This window comes from Mytilus galloprovincialis, chromosome 5 (assembly GCF_965363235.1).
Source record: "Mytilus galloprovincialis chromosome 5, xbMytGall1.hap1.1, whole genome shotgun sequence".
NCBI lineage: Eukaryota > Metazoa > Mollusca > Bivalvia > Mytilida > Mytilidae > Mytilus > Mytilus galloprovincialis.
Window position 1 is genome coordinate 52,811,914 of NC_134842.1, and position 20,233 is coordinate 52,832,146.

General features: G+C 32.2%; 1 protein-coding gene and 1 long non-coding RNA gene across 3 annotated transcripts; both read left to right on the forward strand.

Moving 5' to 3' along the window:
- The first annotated feature begins 2,495 nt into the window (after positions 1-2,495).
- On the forward strand, positions 2,496-9,370 carry LOC143076022 (uncharacterized). Its single transcript, XM_076251633.1, has 5 exons — positions 2,496-2,715; positions 3,531-3,772; positions 5,206-5,281; positions 7,398-7,469; positions 8,354-9,370. Exons 2-5 carry the CDS (start codon positions 3,563-3,565, stop codon positions 8,956-8,958), a joined length of 963 nt encoding a protein of 320 aa, XP_076107748.1. The 5' UTR covers positions 2,496-2,715; positions 3,531-3,562; the 3' UTR covers positions 8,959-9,370.
- A 727-nt stretch (positions 9,371-10,097) lies between these two features.
- Positions 10,098-18,009, forward strand: LOC143076023 (uncharacterized). Of its 2 annotated transcripts, none has more exons than XR_012978512.1 (3): positions 10,098-10,227; positions 16,751-16,974; positions 17,791-18,009. It is a non-coding gene; the product is annotated as an uncharacterized LOC143076023 (long non-coding RNA). The 2 variants fall into 2 exon arrangements; XR_012978513.1 differs by lacking the exon at positions 10,098-10,227 and adding an exon at positions 10,823-11,065.
- Positions 18,010-20,233: the final 2,224 nt, after the last annotated feature.

Here is a 20,233-nt window from a genome sequence, read left to right on the forward strand (position 1 = left end):
TCAATGAATTGGATTAGACTAAATTATTTGCATTGTTGATACTATATATCTTTTGAAAGATTTATAACATCATACATATCTATTACACATGTATTTTAAAAATCAATAACCAGGATAAAAATGCTTCTCGTAAAGGCTTTTATATGCTTTGCCATATAAAAGCAAATAATGCTATATATAAATTATACCAGGCCATAAATATGACATTTTAATTAAGGTAAATGATATATGTAATTCCTTTCCATCAGTGTTGTGGGAATAACCTACACAGGGTAGGTAGCTTGCGACCAAAACCTGTTAAGTCAAAATATAACCAATTTGTGGAATTAAAACTAAAACGGAACTATATATCTAAAACAGCGTAACAATCTGTTTTTAATTTTGCTAAGAAAGTTGCAACCTTAATAAAGAACAGTGCCACAGTTTTTGAAATTGAAAAAAAATGAATATCAAAAATAAACTTACTAGAAACCAAAAGCTGGAAAGAGAATCATATAATTATCGTTTGAAATAAAATAAATAAAATTATATTATTTTCAAATAACTTAAGAGGAGGAAATACACCAGACTGGTACATTTGAAGATATATCTTTATTTTCACATTGACTTCAATATTGAGGTACTGTGTCAAGATCAGTTAAACGGTCTTCAACTCAACTAGTATTTTTAACAATGACTTTTTCTTCTCTTTTTATCATAAAAAGTAAAATCACAAAAATACTGAACTTAGAGGAAAATCAATTCGGAAAGTCCATAATCACATGGCAAAATCAAATAACAAAACGCATCAAAAACGAATGCACAAGAACTGTCATATTCCTGACTTGGTACAGGCATTTTCAAATGTAGAAAATGGTGGATTTAACCTGGTTTTATAGCGCTAACCCTCTCACTTTGATGACAGTCTCTTCAAATTCCGTTATATTTACATTGATGCGTTAACTAAACAGACAATAAATAAAATAGTCAAATTATGGGTACATCAGTCTTCATCGTATAACAATTTTAAAAGGAACAATTTAACAGAACACAAACACATCTATCTACCAGCACATTCATTGAATTGTGTGTCTGACGTCAGAAGATTTTATACGTCACATAGATTTGTCGTTCAATGTGCATACAAACAATTTTAAAATTTACATAGGCAATGTTAGCATAAAGGGTTAAAAAATCAAAAGTATGTAAGAATAAATTTCAGAAATAGACCGAGATTGAAAATTGTCCAAAAGTTATATATATATATAGAATTTATAAGAATCCACAAATAGTTAATTCCACTACGCGATTGAATGATTTTGACGTTTATGGTTCAACGTATTTTGTAATTCATAATAGAAATATATCATTGTGACATAAATAGAACAATATCATACTGACGGGATCTTTTAAAGTACAGAGTCACGTTATAAGAACCAAAGAAATACAAAAAGTCGCATATACAAAACACGCCACCAAAAAATGAAAGACAATACACACACATTGACGAGATGTATAAGTACTGAGCCTAGTCAAAAAGATATCACATAAAACCATTCAACAGTAAAAGTAATATCAATAATAGAACAAAGACAAATGAAAGAACTATAAAACACGTTGTTAAGATGATAAACAACATCAGTACGCAGAATCTATACATCAAGACCATCGTGAATTATTTGTGAAGTTGATACGAAATATTTATCAACAAGGTCTTGGTACCTTCCGATGAACTTTTTTTAGAAAAAGGACGAGACGTTCTTTGACATACCCCTGGTTCATCAACTTTCTACTCAGACACTGATGACGTTTTGCAAAGTCTGAGTAGGAGCTGCAAGCTCTTGAATATCGAATAAGTTGGGAAATATATCCCATATGCAGGTGAAGTTATCATATTGCTACTAAGTTGGGGGATTTATAATTTGAAAATTAAAATCGTCTCGTTTGTCATAGATTCTGGTACTGAGATGACTGTGTAAGTCAAATTCGAGATATAAGTCTAAAAATGAGGCGGAGGAAGCCGTGTCTATTGTTTCTTTAATTTCTAGTTCTGGGGGATATATTAATGGAACCCAATCAGAAAAGTTCGGATTGTTCATCATTCTCATTCCCATTCTAAGCTAACATTAAAGTAGAGCCAAAGTCGGAAAAGAAATCAGAGCTTTGCATGAGAGGGTACCCTCTTTTATCTCCAATAAAAATACGTAGTTAACCAAGGACAAAAGTTATGTTTTGATTTTTCACATAACGGTAATTTTTTCAATACTAGAAATTAGAGTTTTTCATACAAAAATGCATCAATTACGTTCACAACATAAATGACTGTACGGATAATGTATACTAAAAATGTCAATTCATCGCCTTTAAATACTCGACGATACCAAGAAGATGCTTTCTGAACCAGTACATTCATCAAGCTTGGCACAAATTGTGCTGATGTACAAATATAACACTACATATAATTTTGTTTTTGTAATAATCTTTCCCATTTTTTTTACATTTTGTTTTACAGAATGACATCATCTAAACATTTGACTTCTAAGGAGGAGAACAATTATTTGAAACTTGTGCATCTTTTGTTTAAATTATCACAGTCAGCTATTGGAAAGACTGTTGACCAAGTGTTATATCCAGATACACTAAAGACAGCGATCTCCATACACAAAAATAAACTTGTATCACTAAAGGGGAACGGCAAGATCAGTGCAACACAATGGGCATCGCTTAATCCATCAAGTATGTTCAGGTTTCAAATATGTATTTCATATAGCATATTGTATAACATTTAGCTTACTTTAAATATTGCAGTGTGTAGTGAATATAATAGTTTTAAATGGTTTATCGTTGTTCTAAATGTATAAACCCGTTTGTAACACTAGTATACAAACTAAGACAAGCAAACAGAGAAAGAATTGCATAAATTCCGAACAAGATGAGACCGTGTGCATCGACATAGTAAGCTTCTCTTTTATCGTCCAAGATGCGAATCAAGACAAAATAATGGCAAGATGGGTAACAGTAAATTTTAAAATTAGATTTTGTCTTTTAAAAAGCTAAGCATGATTTCGGCTTAAGATATTAACAAACAAAACAAGTTAAATAACGATGCAGATGAAAAACGGACCGAAACTCGACAAATCTATTGGGGAGTAAAAAAGACTACTTTTCAGCATATAAGTTGATGAAACAAATACATCTCTTCGCAAAATACACTATCTGAGGCATTAAACAAGGCATTTTTATCGACGAAACCTATTTTGTTGTAGATGACACATTGTTCACTGACACCGTATCAGGTTACAGAGTTATTTCTGTGTTTAACTAATAAATACAATTATCGATATTTCGTGCATTTTTCATTTTTTTTTTTTGTGATAATTTTTCATATCATGCTACTCGCTTAAGATGGAAACTTATCGCTAGAAACAAAGGACGCACGTGGCGTTGCTAATGAAATTGACATGAAATTGACAACGTAGTCATAGGTAAAAAGCGATAAACAGATTAGCATTGGTCATCTCAACGATAATTTATAAATATCTTGTTTGCAGATGGTTTAGAACTACAGTCCTCTAACCTAGATATGACCCTTTTGATATTCCTACTAAACAATATTACCAACATCAAACTCGATAACGTTCAATCACTAGTCAACTATAACATTGACTTCAGCATAGGAACGGCGGTATCTACCATAAGATTTTACAGAAACAAGTTGGTTCATATAGACTTAGATAATTACTCCTCTATATCAGATCAAACATTCAACGAAATATTTGACGCATTGACAAAGGTTGGTATCTTTTTAGTACAATTTTGTTAACTAATCTTATACTAGATAAAATTGGATGGCTATATGTTTGGTGAAATTTTCCCTAAAGAGAGAATCGAAAGTAACTTGATGTAGTTTATTTCACTTTTTTATTCATTCAGGAAAGTGTACCAAAATCATTATTAATTTAGTAATTACCTGGGACGATGTTTTAATATTTCAGTTTTTTCATGTGTTTGTGCACAAAACATATATTGCATCTCGATTCATGAAATAGTTCACGGAATATATTTTCATGGATCGTACTATAGAGGGAAAGCACGCCTTAAATTTAGAATTCAGTCCCAAACTGTCGGATTCAACGTCCATCCCTATTCTGTGCGAACATATTTTCTTTTCTTTTTTTAAAGCAGACAATAGTTCACAAAACACTGCCGAAAGATTGAGTAATACGACAGTCAACTCACAGTGTTAGATCAACTTATGTACTCTGAGGATAATCATTTCATGAAATGCAATTGGGCAATTGACAACCATCAGTTCACTTATTTTCTTTTTAATTCATAGTAAAAATATCAAAACAAAGGAAAAAAAATAAAACTCCGAGGAAAATTCAAAACGGAAAGTCCCTAATCGAATCAAAAGCTCAAACACATCAAACGAATGGACAATAACTGTCACATTCCTGACTTTGTTAAGGCATTTTCTTAAGTAGAAAAAAGTGGAGTAAACCTGGTTTTATGACTAGTTGATCTCTTATCTTAATGATACACATTAAATTCCATTATATTGACAACGATGAGTGAGCAAAACAAACAGACATAATAGGTAAAAATGCAAAAAAGATAGAAAAAGCAAAACAATAACATACTAAATAAACAAATGTCATACTTATTCGTCATGCTTTTAATAGCCGTGAAAAATTCACCATGTAAATTAATTTCACTTTCAACAATTGCCTACTTTTCACATTTTTCACAAGTGAACGAAACGAATAAAATACAATTACAATATTATAATTGACTGAAACTAATTTGATACACCAAATAAGCTATAACAAAATGTATTCCTCAATATTTGTGCTCGAAGATAAACAGCAGATAATTGCGCAAATAAGAGACAGTTAATTTCAATGCTATATTAATTTTCATAATGTGTCGTCTATCTTTCATATGAAAATAAAGGAAAAAAACAAAATGACAGAATGTAAACGAAATCAGATGAGAAACCCAAATAATAATAAAAAACAAATTAATATAACAAACAAAAACTAACGACAACCAATGACGTCAAGCTCCTGAGATCGGACATGCATATATATGTCATAATAATAAGTGTTCATATATATAATTTTATATATATATAAGAAGTTTATGTGCTGTTTATAAGTATTATAAGTCTGTAGAGTTTATAAGAATAAAAGGGTTGTTCCAAAAGTTATGTTCTATTTTTAGGCCATTATTAAACTAGACCCAGCACTTGGTAATGACTGTGCGTCAATAAAACAGGGATCTTTAAGTTTCGATAAACGTAAGTGTTTGTAATATTGTCCTAATACAGACAAACCGTCGCTTTTTGGGAGAACTAATTGACTACCAAAAACATTAGATATGATATACTGTACATGAAAAACATACGAGCAAGAATTGTAGAACATTTATTTTCGTAAATGAATTAGTGCACATAGGTTGGGGACAACGTTAAAAAATTATTTCAATTTGTTATTGATTTGGAATTTAATTTGATGGTAAAACTATTTGTAACAATGTGCAGAATATGTATATATAAGTATAGATATATCAGTGCCTATAAATAGCAGCACATGACATACAAATCTATGGGAGTGTGGATTAATCAGTACAGAGATTAATGCAATTAGTACACAAATAAAATTATAGATTGCCTAACAATGTAATTTTAACACACTATTTAGTATGAAAATATATATATATGTCCTGCATTTCCACTAAGTTTTCATACGACTCCTTTACTGAGTTATTGTTCTTCTAAGGCTTTTAACAAACAAGATTTTAGTCTGTATATTTTAGATAGTACGGCTTGTGGGCTTGGAGGACGCTTTTGTAATAGCTCAAACATGTCCGCAATGCTTTGCAAATTTTTTTTATATCTGTTTAGGTGTGACAACATTGGAATCGAATTCACATATATCATTCACGAAAAGAATATTTGTGTTTCAATGGTTAGCTTTAGACCTTTGACCCGTTATTATGGTTATCGACTATTAACATATCTTAATCTTATGTAGACACGCCTTACTTTTTGCCTGTTTCAAGCACTCAAAGCTTAGTTTCATTTTGTGTGTTTAGTACGCTGATTTATAATATCATACTTCTAGTTTATAGTATATAAACACAACTTGATGAAGATGATAAAATGAAGGCACAGTTCTGTATTGCCTTTCATGAATTATGGTCCGTCATTGATTTCAAAATGACATTTTATGTCGATTCCGTGCGCTAACTTAAGAACACTTGATCCAACTCTTTCCCAACTTTAAACATGTGAAACTGTTGTTTTTTAATGAACAATAAATAGAGATAAAAGTTAGTTAAGACGAGTTTCGCTTCTTACGCAATTGAGTTATTTAACAAAACCACTTGTTACTGTAAGAATTAAGAACTCGATTTGGTGTCATTTTTACAGTCTCAGGTAATTAGTCTACACGACAACTGTATAGGACGGTAGGAACTGTAAACTGCCGAATTTATTAGCAATACAAAATATTCCAAAAATTACCAAGGATTGATACTACCAATTGATTGCTTTAAGAGGCTATTGATATTAACTGATGATTTTTGTATTGATTAAATTAGTTAATTCGTAGACATTGCTTCATGAAGTCTGGAGCTGGCATGTCAGTTAACTGCTAGTAGTCTGTTGTTATTTATGTATTTTTGTCATTTTGTTTATTTTCTTTGGTTACATCTTCTGACATCAGACTCGGATTTCTCTTGAACTGAATTTTAATGTGCGTATTGTTATGCGTTTACTTTTCTACATTGGTTAGAGGTATAGGGGGAGGGTTGAGATCTCACAAACATGTTTAACCCCGCCGCATTTTTGCGCCTGTCCCAAGTCAGGAGCCTCTGGCCTTTTTTAGTCTTGTATTATTTTAATTTTAGTTTCTTGTGTACAATTTGGAAATACGTATGGCGTTCATTATCACTGGACTAGTATATATTTGTTTAAGGGCCAACTGAAGGACGCCTCCGGGTGCAGGAATTTCTCGCTACATTGAAGACCTGTTGATGACCCTCTGCTGTTGTTTTTTATTTGGTCGGGTTGTTGTCTCTTTGACACATTCCCCATTTCCATTCTCAATTTTATTTTATTGATTATTTTTAAGTCTACTACAACAAGTATTACAAACTAATGAAGAGACCATAAAAATGCAACGTCAATGACAAAATAGATTTTAAAATGAAATGGTCCGAAAATCTATTTTCAGACAACAAGACCTAAAATGAAAAAAAGTAATACAGACGCTGTATCAAGAGAAAACATATCTTTTACATTGATTAATGGCTCAAGGGAATGTTGAATAAGAATTTTGGTAATACACAGTGAGTGAAGTTGAAGGAAGGTTAATAATATTATTATACCTGTTACTTTTCATATTTTACAGACGTAGGAATGTTAACAGCACTGCATGCTATGTGTCACGACGGAAATTACGAGTCGGCAAAAGCGTTGATACTAAAATTGAGAAAGGAAATGGTGAATATGTCAAAGCGACAACCACCCGACCATAGAGCAAACAACAGCCGAAGGCAACCAATGGGTCTTCAATGTAGCGAGAATTCCCGCACCCGTAGGTGTCCTTCAGCTGGCCCCTAAAATATGCATAATAGTACAGTGATAATGGACGTCATACTAAACTCCGAATTATACACAAGAAACTAAAATTTAAAATCATACAAGACTAACAAAGGCCAGAGGCTCCTGACTTGGGACAGGCGCAAAATTGCGGCGGGGTTAAACATGTTTATGAGATCTCAACCCTCCCCCTATACCTCTAGCCAATGTAGAAAAGTAATAGAATAACAATACGCACATTAAAATTCAGTTCAAGAGAAGTCCGAGTCTGATGTCAAAAGATGTAACAAAAGAAAATAAATAAAATGACAATAATACATAAATAACAACAGACTACTAGCAGTTAACTGACATGCCAGCTCCAGACCTCAATTAAACTGATTGAAAGATTATGTCTTCATCATATGAATATCAGGTACAATCCCTCCCGTTAGGGGTTTAGTATCATACTATCATAAAATATATGAGAAGAACATAACCCGTGTCATGCCAACAACTGTTTTTTTAGAAATAAATGTGTTTAGTTCCGATGCAAAGACCCTATCAGTGAATCAATGTTAAAGCCAAAATATGCAATCTTTAATGACCTGACAACAGTATCGTAACTATATCCCCTTTTAATAAGTCTATTTAAAGGTTTTGTTAGTTTGTGAGGAGAATACTGACATTTTTGTGCTTTATAAAGAATATTTCCATAAAATTTTGGATGTGAAATACCTGAACGTATAAGATGTCTGCATGTTGAGTTATATTTACGAATTATTTTACACGGATTATCAGTAAATGGTGTTGACTATCTTGGCTTAACACCACTTCATGTAGCATCTCACGAAGGTCATTCAAAAATAGTTGAACTTTTACTAAGCCATGGAGCAAAATCTGTTGTAAATAGTGGAACCTTTTCTGGCTCTAGGCCATTACATTTTGCCTCACATGAAAATCATAGAGAAATTGTGAAAATTCTGCTTGAAAATGGCGCAAATGTCAACGACAGCAATGAAAATGGTTCCACGCCCCTTCATTTGGCAAGTTATAATAATCTTACAGAAATTGCAGAGTTACTAATATACAACGGTGCAGACATAAACAGAGGTAAATCAGATAAGCGGACCCCACACGTCGCTTGTCGAGCTGGTAACCAGGAAATTGTAAGCCTATTGTGTAGATATAAGGCATTGGTAAATCAACCAGATAAACATGGGCAAATACCATTGTTTTATGCAGAGGAAAATGGAAACAGAGAAATTATTTTAATTTTACAGGCAATACATCAACCTGGTAGCAATGATCAGAATGTACCATATATTTGGTTGTTTTTGTCATTTGTAGTAATTATGTTCGGTGTTCGAATATATTTTAACAATATCTAGTTGCTTTGAAGCGATAATATTCTTCTTAATATTTTCCAATTCACACAATTGTCAGTAGTGTGAGTGTGTACATTGTAAACGTTGTCAAAGCGTTAATTGGAACTATTAAAACTTATATTTTGATATGCATTAGCCTTAAGATGTATTGAATTGTCCATCAAAGCTTGTGAGACTGTATTCACTAGCAGATCTTGATGCTTTGTTTCTACAAAAGTGTGTTATGTTTTACATGTACAGATATGATAATAACATAATTGTTTTGATTTTATGAACTATTTCAATTAAAATTAAAAACAGATTTATACTTCCATTTTCCAATTTTATATGAAAAACAAATGACATAATGCAAGCAAAAAGTTAAGAAAATTATTAGAAGAACAACGAAAAATCGTTGATATACAGTGACAATCGAAAAAAAAAACAAAAAAATAAATAATGCAAGAAATATTGACATCTATCTTTTTTACAGATGTTTCGACTTGTACAAAATATTTTAATAAATAAAAGTTCATCAAAGTTATCAAGTTCAGGCTATCACAACCATACTTGGTAACTTGGTTAAAGAAATGTGACCGCTTTGACTACACAATAGGACAATAGACCGCATGATGATGGGAATGTTTGTTTCAGAGATTAGTCAAATACTAAACGAAATTGGGTTGTAGATATGATGCATAGATTGGGTAGAATATAGGCATCTTGCGTGGTTTAATTTCTTCCAACACATTTTATAAGGTTCTATCTATAGATCAACTTTTGCAAGGCAAAGTCACCCCTATTTATATATCACTTCCTCTTTTATTTTCTCTCCGCTTACATGGCTAATTTCACAGTTTGTTTTTGAACCTTTTTGTTTTACGATTTGAAGAATACACCCTATTGTACCTCAATTTTTGCCATTTCATCGGGTAGATTAAACTGTTTTAAAGTGAAATATTGTTGGTGTATTGCATGTATTGAGAATTATTTGTTTTTCCGAAAATATACTTTTTCAGTCTATATTTACCATTTTTGGATATAATCTGTATTTAGAATCATATTAAATTTGTTTTGTCTTGAATTAAACAAAAATTCATTGATACATCTGTGTATTTTTTACAAAGAAAGTAAAGACGTCTATATTATTAGACATGTTAGATGGTGAAAATGAAAGTAGATCATATTATCGACGTGAAGTTAGGAATCAATGAAATTATGTCTAATATTTGTTAATCATGGATAGAAAGCTGTGGGTTACATTAATTGCCTCGGAACATAAATCAATTCTACGTGAGTTTTTCAATAGAAAATCATAGTCCAAAAGCCTCTGTGATATCAGTTTCTGGAGATTTGAATTCATGCAATTCTAAACAAATAATTAACATACCATACGGAAATGCTATTTATTCTAGAATGCTTATATATAAATATCAACGGCTTCTAAACATGGTAAACGAATTATTCTTCAAGTAGATTTCTCACAACAAACATTTGAATTACACATAGTATTTACCATTTTTATTAAATGTTGTTGTGAACATGGTGAAGCTGTTATGATTTAAATCAATACTTGCTAGAGCATGAAAAGTTTATATTTGTTGTGCATGTTGTATTTATAGAATACATGTGACCTACTTTTTCCTTGTCTGCAATATAGATATGATTTCTGTAAAATGTATAGCTTGTGTTGTGCATACACAGAAAGTGTTTTTTTTTAAAGATCGAATATTCGCATACAGAAATAGAACTTGTAGCACGGGACACGGATGACCAAATCATGTTTTTTTTGTGTGTTCAAAGGTGAGTATAAAATGCATACTTTAAAAGGATAAATATATCGCTATATAATACAAGATCCTTGTTTCCTTTTCGTTCGCAGTTCGTCATGCTGCTGTCAACAATTGAGAAATATTTATGTCTTTGTAAAAGAGGCAAAACAATACTAAGGACGCAAAAGTCGAAGAGGACCTGAACACGCCATACAAAAGAAATGTGACGAAAACATGGAAAACATGGAAAAGAAAAACTAGTCTACAAAATTAAGGGTGTTTTCAGCATTGTTCAGATGCTCCTAAAGGGTGACCAGATCCTTTTCTACTAGAAGCACCAGTCATGTTACTGTTGTAAAGTAGGTGTGCGGTAAAAAAAAAAGAAATTGATTACTAGAAGCCTTGTATAAATTAATGACTGACAAATTTGTCAGAGCATCTTGTATGCTATCAGACTTTCGTTTGAAATCTTATCTCTCTGTGGGACAGTTTGAGTAAATTAAAAGGCGCAGTAAACTTAAGATATTAATTTAAATATACATAGCATATTAAAAAGGCAACAATAACTGACTGAAAACATGTTGATGTAAAAAAACTCATCATGGATACCACTCTCGAGATAATAAAAAAACGAGAGGCTCTAAAGAGCCTGTGTCGCTCACCTTGGTATATGTGAATATTAAACAAAAGAAGCAGATATATTCATGACAAAATTGTGTTTTGGTGATGGTGATGTGTTTGTTTGTACATCTTACTTTACTGAACATTCTTGCTGCTTACAATCTCGCTTACAATTATCTCTATCTATAATGAACTTGGCCCAGTAGTTTCAGTGGAAAATGATAGTAAATATTTACATATTTTATGAAAATTGTTAAAAATTGACTATAAAGGACAATAACTCCTTAGGGGGTCAATTGACCATTTCAGTCATATTGACTTATTTGTAAATCTTACTTTTCTGAACATTATTGCTGTTTACATATTATCTCTTTCTATAATAGTATTCAAGATAATAACCAAAAACAGCAAAATTTCCTTAAACTTACCAATTTAGGGGCAGCAACCCAACAACGGGTTGTCCGATTCATCTGAAAATTTAAGGGCAGATAGATCTTGACCTGAGAAACAATTTAACTTCGTCAGATTTGCTCTAAATGCTTTGGTTTTTGAGTTATAACCCAAAAACTGCATTTTACCCCTATGTTCTATTTTTAGTCATGACGGCCATCTTGATTGGATGGCCGGGTCACCGGACACATTTTTAAAACTAAATACCCCAAAAATGATTGTGGCCAAGTTTGGATTAATTTAACCCAGTAGTTTCAGAGGAGAAGAATTTTTGTAAAAGATTACTAAGTTTTACGAAAAATGGTTAAAAATTGACCATTAAGGGCAATAACTCCTAAAGGGATTATTTGTAAATCTTACTTTGCTGAACATTATTGCTGTTTACAGTTTATCTCTATCTATAATAATATTCAAGATAATAACCCAAAACAGTAAAATTTCCATAAAATTACCAATTCAGGGGCAGCAACCCAACAACGGGTTGTTCGATATATCTGAAAATTTAAGGGCAAATAGATGTTGACCTGATGAACAATTTTACCCCATGTTAGATTTGCTTTAAATGCTTTGGTTTTTGAGTTATAAGCCAAAAACTGCATTTTACCCCTATGTTCTATTTTTAGCCATAGCGGCCATCTTGGTTGGTTGACCGGGTCACCGGACACATTTTTTAAACTAAATACCCCAATGATGATTGTGGCCAAGTTTGGATTAATTTGGCCCAGTAGTTTCAGAGGAGAAGATTTTGGTAAAAGATTACTAAGATTTACGAAAAATAGTTAAAAATTGACTATAAAGGGCAATAACTCCTAAAGTGGTCAACTGACCATTTTTGTCATTGTGACTTATTTGTAAATCTTACTTTGCTGAACATTATTGCTGTTTACAGTTTATCGTTATCTATAATAATATTCAAGATAATAAACCAAAACAGTAAAATTTCCTTAAAATTACCAATTCAGGGGCAGCAACCCAACAACGGGTTGTCCGATTCATCTGAAAATTTCAGGGCAGATATATCTTGACCTGATAAACAATTTTATCCCGGTCAGCTCTAAATGCTTTGGTTTTTGAGTTATAAGCCAAAAACTGCATTTTACCCCTATGTTCTATTTTTAGCCATGGCGGCCATCATGGTTGGTTGGCCAGGTCACCGGACACATTTTTTAAACTAGATACCCCAATGATGATTGTGGCCAAGTTTGGTTTAATTTGGCCCAGTAGTTTCAGAGGAGAAGATTTTTGTAAAAGTTAACGACGACGGACGACGACGACGACCGACGACGGACGACGGACGCCGGACGCCAAGTGATGAGAAAAGCTCACTTGCTAAAAAGAGTTATCAAAAAGGCCGAATATAGTACGAATTTGAAGAGAATTGGGGATTGGTCGAAAAAGTTAATTAAAAATTAATTACAACCGTAGTTATTAAAAAAAAACCAGTGTTGCTATATGACGGATCAAATTACCAACAGAAAGTTGTTTTTAAGTCCAGTTTTTTTTTCTGATCATGTGACATTAGTTAAATTATTCAATAAACCATAGCTATGTATATCTTACATATGCACAATACATATTTTACAGAAAAGGTGAAAAGATAATAATCAGTTTATCGTAAAGAGCACGTGCAAAACACAAAAAAAAGCTCTGAATGAAAATTCAAAAAATTAATTTAATGTGAGATAAATATTAACAGATTGACTGAATCTGTAAAGAAACAGTTTTCCTAACAGAAGTTTAGCTAGCTATAGAGCCAGATTTAACTTCGGAAAATGCCTGTACCAAGTCAAGAATATAACAGTTGGTTTTCACTTTTTTTGGTGGTTGATAGCTTTTAAAATTGTCAGTTTTAATGAACTTCGTCTGTTGAGTTTGCCTTTCAGATCGGTATTTTATTTTTTATTTTCTATTCGGTTTATATTTCCTTATTCGGTTTTCATTTCCTTATTCAGTTTCTATTTCCTTATTCTGCTTCTTTTTCCTTATTCGGTTTCTTTTTTTTTATTTGATTTTCATTTCCTTGTTCGGTCTTTATTTCCTTTTTCCTTTTTCGATTTTCATTTCCTTATTCGGTTTTTATTCCTTTATTCGGTTTCTATTTCCTTATTTGATTTTCATTTCCTTATTCAATTTCTATTTCCTTATTCGGTTTCTATTTCCTTATTCGGTTTCTATTTCCTTATTCGATTTTCATTTCCTTATTCGGTTCATATTTCCTTATTCGATTTTCATTTTCTGTTTCTATTTCCTTATTCAGTTTCTGTTTTCTTATTTGATATTCATTTCCTCATTCGGTTTCTATTTCCTTATCCGGTTTCTATTTCCTTATTCGATTTTCTTTTCCTTATTTGGTTTTCATTTCCTTATTATTCAGTTTTTATTTTCTTATTCGATTTTAATTTTTAATTCGTCTATCTGTTCTTAGGTAAACTCATCAAGTACGTTCGAAAAAGTGTAATTTTGCACTTTTGAATCGATGTAAATGGATTAGAGATTCTCTGATGAGTATTTTGTAAACGAAACATGCGTCTGGTGTACACGATTTAATCCAGGTATACATGATGATTTTATTGACATATATAAAAGCATTCTCAAAACAGAGAGTCCAAAAAAGAAGTGTTGAAATCGTATTTTTTTTTTTTTTTTTACTCAGACTGATTAACATGATTAAGTTTTACTCCAATTTTGATAGAATAATACAATTGCAGAACAAACAAAAATTAATCAAAATACATCATTTAAGGCAGATTGACGGTTTACCGCCATCTTGAAATTTGCGAAAGCAGTACACAATCGGTCTAGTGCTTTGTCTTAATAAGTAAATTTTGAAACAGTTAATGATAGGCAATTTTTGTGTAAGACCGTTCATTAATATAAATAAAAATAATTGCATGATTTATTGCTATTTTTTATCGTCACTGTTGAGTTGACGAAACGCACGTTTGAGGTTATAAATTATAAGCCTGGTACCTTTGATACTTATCTCCCAATTGATACGATATTCCCGTGCTTGCATTTCCTATCATGATTTTCTTGATAGAGGGTTACTGCTCACAAGGAAGCTATTAAACCAAGAGTTCCAAATGGTGAAGTTGAAATCATCCCTTCGTAAATTTTACGAACGCCATCACGAGTTGGTTGACCGTTATGGAATAACCGTTTCACAAATGATATCGGATATGTTCCTTACGTCGTAACTATAACCCCCTTCCCTTTCATGAATGTGACATACCGAATTAGACTATTTACCGGATTTGTAATTACATAAGCAACACGACGGGTGCCACATGTGGAGCAGGATCTACTTACCCTTCCGGAGCACCTGAGATCACCCCTAGTTTTTGGTGGGGTTCGTGTTGTTTATTCTTTAGTTTTCTATGTTGTGTCATGTGTACTATTGTTTTTCTGTTTGTCTTTGTCTTTTTCATTTTTAGCCATGGCGTTGTCAGTTTGTTTTAGATTATGAGTTTGACTGTCCCTTTGGTATCTTTCGTCCCTCTTTTAAGCATGTCGACATGTCCTATTGTAATGTAAATGTGTATTTCTCTGTCCTTAATGTTCTTGCATTTATTTGTACTGTAGTCCTGTCATGTAATGTTGTCATTTTAGTATTATATTTAACCTTGCCATGAAAGCAAGAGGTTTGGCCATTAAAATGTCATGTACCAATTCTGGAAAACAGCAGTTGTTATCGTATAGTTCGTTTCTGTATGTGTTGCATTGCCGTTCTGGTTTTTGTTGCATGCACTTCATTCAGTGTTTCTGTAGTTCGTTGTTTTCTCTTATAATTGATGTGTTTGCCTCCTTCAGTTTTACATGTTTTAGTTTGTAACCCGGATTTGTTTTCTCTCAATCTATTTATGACTTTCGAAAAGCAGGCATACTACTGTTGCCTTTATTTAATAATGCTTAAACGTTTACCACATATGTATGTTTTAATAATCAATTTTAAACTTGGCCTTTTAAAGGGGAGATTACACTAATAGTATGTTTTTGAATACTGGAATGATAGTAAAAAATGATTTTTTTTCTTGTAGCAAAAGAGTTCGGTGACACCATTTTTTTTATTTTCCTAGAGCATAATATAAAAACTGTTTTCGCATATTCTATTTCAAAATCCTATTGCATAGATTTCGTTTTATTCACAAAATTGTGTTTTCACATGTACATCTATACAAATTCGGGCAATTTTGCACGACTGTAGCTTGAAAAATAACTCTGTGACCATTTTATTTTATGGTTGAAAAGAGCACAGTCAAATCTTCATTTGGCAAAGTATGATAAACATTATAATTCTCAGAAAATTTATACTGTTGATCAACCTTTATTCTCTGACAAATTCATTTTTGTTGACATTTTTATAATATTTACCTTCAGAGACAGTAACTGTTTAGATGGCTGTTATATTTTATTTAAGTGTTATTTGATTTTTTATTTTAGTGTTTGTTTGATTTTTTTATTCACTTGTGTTGTATATTTATACAGTTTTTGCTACTGAATCCAGATTATTGTCAAATTCACAATTAATTTAAAAAAAAAAAGGAAGATGTGGTATCATTTCAAAAGAGACATGATCCTGACCTGGGAGATGAACATACATACAGACTGTGGCTGGACCCCAACCCTCTACCTCATTTGGGACAGTGTTTTAACAGTACAACATAAGAACGAACTATAAAAATTAGTTCAAGAAGGCTTAAATCATCAGATGGATACAAATAGAATAGTTATCAAAGTTACCAGAAATACTAGACTGAGTAGACGTGGCCAGGTACTTGTATATCCAAACAACAAAAAGACACTAAGTACAAATATCAGAGTACTCAAAGTTACTAGAAGAGAAACATATATCAAGTATACAAAATATTGAGAATGGACGAAAGTAAAAGTTTTAAGCATACTGATAATATAAGATAGTCATTATTGTAAGTTTGAGTCTGTCTGATAATCTGTTTTTTATGTTTTTATTACAGAATGACAGCATCTAAGCATTTGGCTTCCAAGGAAAAAAACAATTATATGAAGCTTTCTCTGTTGTTGATTAATATATCACGTTCGGCTATTAAATATATCTTCGACCTAGAATTTTGTCCAGACACATTACAGAAAGAGATCACAAAGAACTACTCGAAACTTAATTATCTGAAACAGAACAAAACAATTACCGCAACCCAGTGGGACACACTTTTTCTACCAAGTATGTAATAACTTTTTAATGTCATTTGCATCCTATCAAAAAGAAATTTGCATACATAGAACACAATGTCTAGTAGTAAAGAAACGTGTAAAGAGTAGCAGTAACTATTCCAATGGTATTAAACTGGTACGAAAAATACACACATCTATTATATGTTTATAACAAAATATTACATTTTTTGCACTGAATTGTAATTTTATGAGCATAAATAATACCTTAATTAGAATGCTGTTAAATTCATGATTAACAACAATTATATAGGCGTATCGTTTGTATGTTGTGATTTGGGAGTCAATTCTACTCGACTGAATTCCATTTGAGGTATGATGCACTTTTTTACCCAAGCACCTTGCCGGAAGTTATTTGCATACACAGAATTTCAGATCATATCAAATGCATAAGTTCAGTTAAATAACAATAGGATTAGCTACTTTAAAACAAATATTGCAAAATGCTTGCACTTTAAATTTGCACAAAACAACACGGCATGTTCTATTAATTTAAGTTTGATTTTCAATGAGGCAGGTAGACTCCGCACCTGCATAAGTTCTTAAAATATTCACTTGCCTGTGATATTTATTTCATAATATTATGCCTTATGTAATTCGTTTGATTAATATGCAATCAAACTGTCATTGCATAAATCAGCATTTATGAATGAATTAAGAAATATACAAATAAAGGCAACAATAGTATACCGCTGTTCGAAATTCATAAATCGATTGATAAAAAAAAATGCAAATATAAAATGCACGATAAAGTGTACCCTAATTAGATCAAATAGTTAGAATTTTATATGAGGCTGATTTTTTTCAGAGGGATTTACTCTTCAGTCTTCCAATTTTGATATAACATTGATGACATGTCTACTAAGAAATCTGGCAGCCATCGATGTCGTTGACCATCAAGTTCCACAGGTCGACTTCAGCATAGGAACTGCAATATCTACAATAAAGTTTTACAGGAACAAGATAGCACACATCATTGACTGCTCTGTAACAGATATAATATTTAACGAAATGTTTGACGCTGTGACCAAGGTATCTTTTCAGAAAGCTCTATTTAATTTTCAAAAATTCTATTTTTTATGTTTTTAACATAAATCGGCTATGTTTCAGGAAAGATTTTACTCTTTGGAAGAAAGGATTTGATTTTTTTTTAAATATGGCCTAGGCCTAGCATACAATGTTGTGAAAAAACAAGCATAATGTAATGATACCAATTTCCATTGGTGTTAATCCAAAGGATGAAGACCAGGATCTTCCATCCTTATATTGGATTCCGAAGCTTCACAAGAATCCTTATAAGGAAAGGTATATTGCAGGTTCTTCAAAGTGTTCCACTAAACCCCTTTCTAAAGTTCTTACTGCCATACTCACTGCAGTCACAGAAGGACTTCAGAAATATTCCGAAACGGCATATTCAAGAAGTGGTGTTAATCAGATGTGGATACTGAAAAATTCAAAAGAGTTATTGGTAAATTTACAATCTCAATCATTAAAACATTGTACCAACATTCAAACCTTTGATTTTTCAACTCTTTATACCACTATTCCACATACTAAACTTAAACCTCGACCGAAAGAACTCGTCAGCTTATGTTTCTTTAACGAAAAGGGCACTAGACGTTTTAAATATTTAGTTTTGGAATGGAATTCAGCTTACTTTGTGAAAAATCATACAGAGTCAATGAGAAAATATACCGACGAGGATATTACTGCCCTGCTGGACTTTTTAGCTCACCTGGCCAAAAGGGCCAAGTAAGCTTTTCCCATTACTTTGCCTACGGTGTCCGTCGTCCGTCGTCGTCCGTCGTTAGCTTTTACAAAAATCTTCTCCTCTGAAACTACTGGTCCAAATTAAACCAAACTTGGCCACAATCATCATTGCGGTATCTAGTTTAAATAATGTGTCCGGTGACCCGGCCAACCAACCAAGATGGCCGCCATGGCTAAAAATAGAACATAGGGGTTAAATGCAGTTTTTGGCTTATAACTCAAAAATCAAAGCATTTAGAGCAAATCTGACAGGAGTAAAATTGTTTATCAGGTCAAGATCTATCTGAGCTGAAATTTTCAGATGAATTTGACAACCCGTTGTTGGGTTGCTGCCCCTAAATTGGTTATTTTAAGGAAATTTGAATGTTTTTGGTTATTATCTTGAATATTATTATAGATAGAGATAAACTGTAAACAGCAATAATTTTCAGCAAAGTAAGATTTACAAATGAGTCAAATGACCGAAATGGTCAGTTGACCCCTTTAGGAGTTATTGCCCTTTATAGTCAATTTAAAACCATTTTTCGTAAATCTTAGTAATCTTTTACAAAAATCTTCTCCTCTGAAACTACTGGGCAAAATTAATCCAAACTTGGCCACAATCATCATTGGGGTATCTAGTTTAAAAATGTGTGGCGTGACCCTGCCAACCAACCAAGATGGCCGCCATGGCTAAAAATAGAACATAGGGGTAGATTTTGGCTTATAACTCTAAAACCAATGCATTTAGAGCAAATCTGACAGGGTTATAAAATCTATAAGGTCAAGATATATCTGCCCTGAAATTTTCTGACAAATCGGACAACCCGTTGTTGGGTTGCTGCCCCTGAATTAGTAATTTTAAGGAAATTTTGCAGTTTTTGCTTATTTATTATCTTTATTATTATTATAGATAGAGATAAACTGTAAACAGCAATAATGTTCACCAAAGTAAGATCTACAAATAAGTCAACATGACCAAAATTGTCAGTTGACCCATTAAGGAGTTATTGCCCTTTATAGTCAATTTTTAACCATTTTTCTTAAATTTTAGTATTCTTTTAAAAAATCTTCTCCTCTGAAACTACTAGGTAAAATTTAACCAAACTTGGCCACCATCATCATTTGGGTATCTAGTTTTAAAAATGTGAAGCGTGACCCTGCCAACCAACCAAGATGGCCGCCATGGTTAAAAATAGTACATTGGGGCGAAATGTAGATTTTGGCTTATATCTCTGAAACCAAAGCATTTAGAGCAAATCTGACGGAAGATAAATTGTTTATCAGGGCAAGATCTATTTGTCCTGAAATTTTCAGGCAAAACAGACAACCTGTTGTTGAGTTGCTGCCCCTGAATAAGTAATTTTATGGAAATTTGGCAGTTTTGGTTATTATCTTGAATATTATAATAGATAGAGATAAACTGTAAACAGCAATAATGTTCAGCAAAGTAAGATCTACAAATAAGTCAACATGACCAAAATCGTCAGCAAAGTAAGATC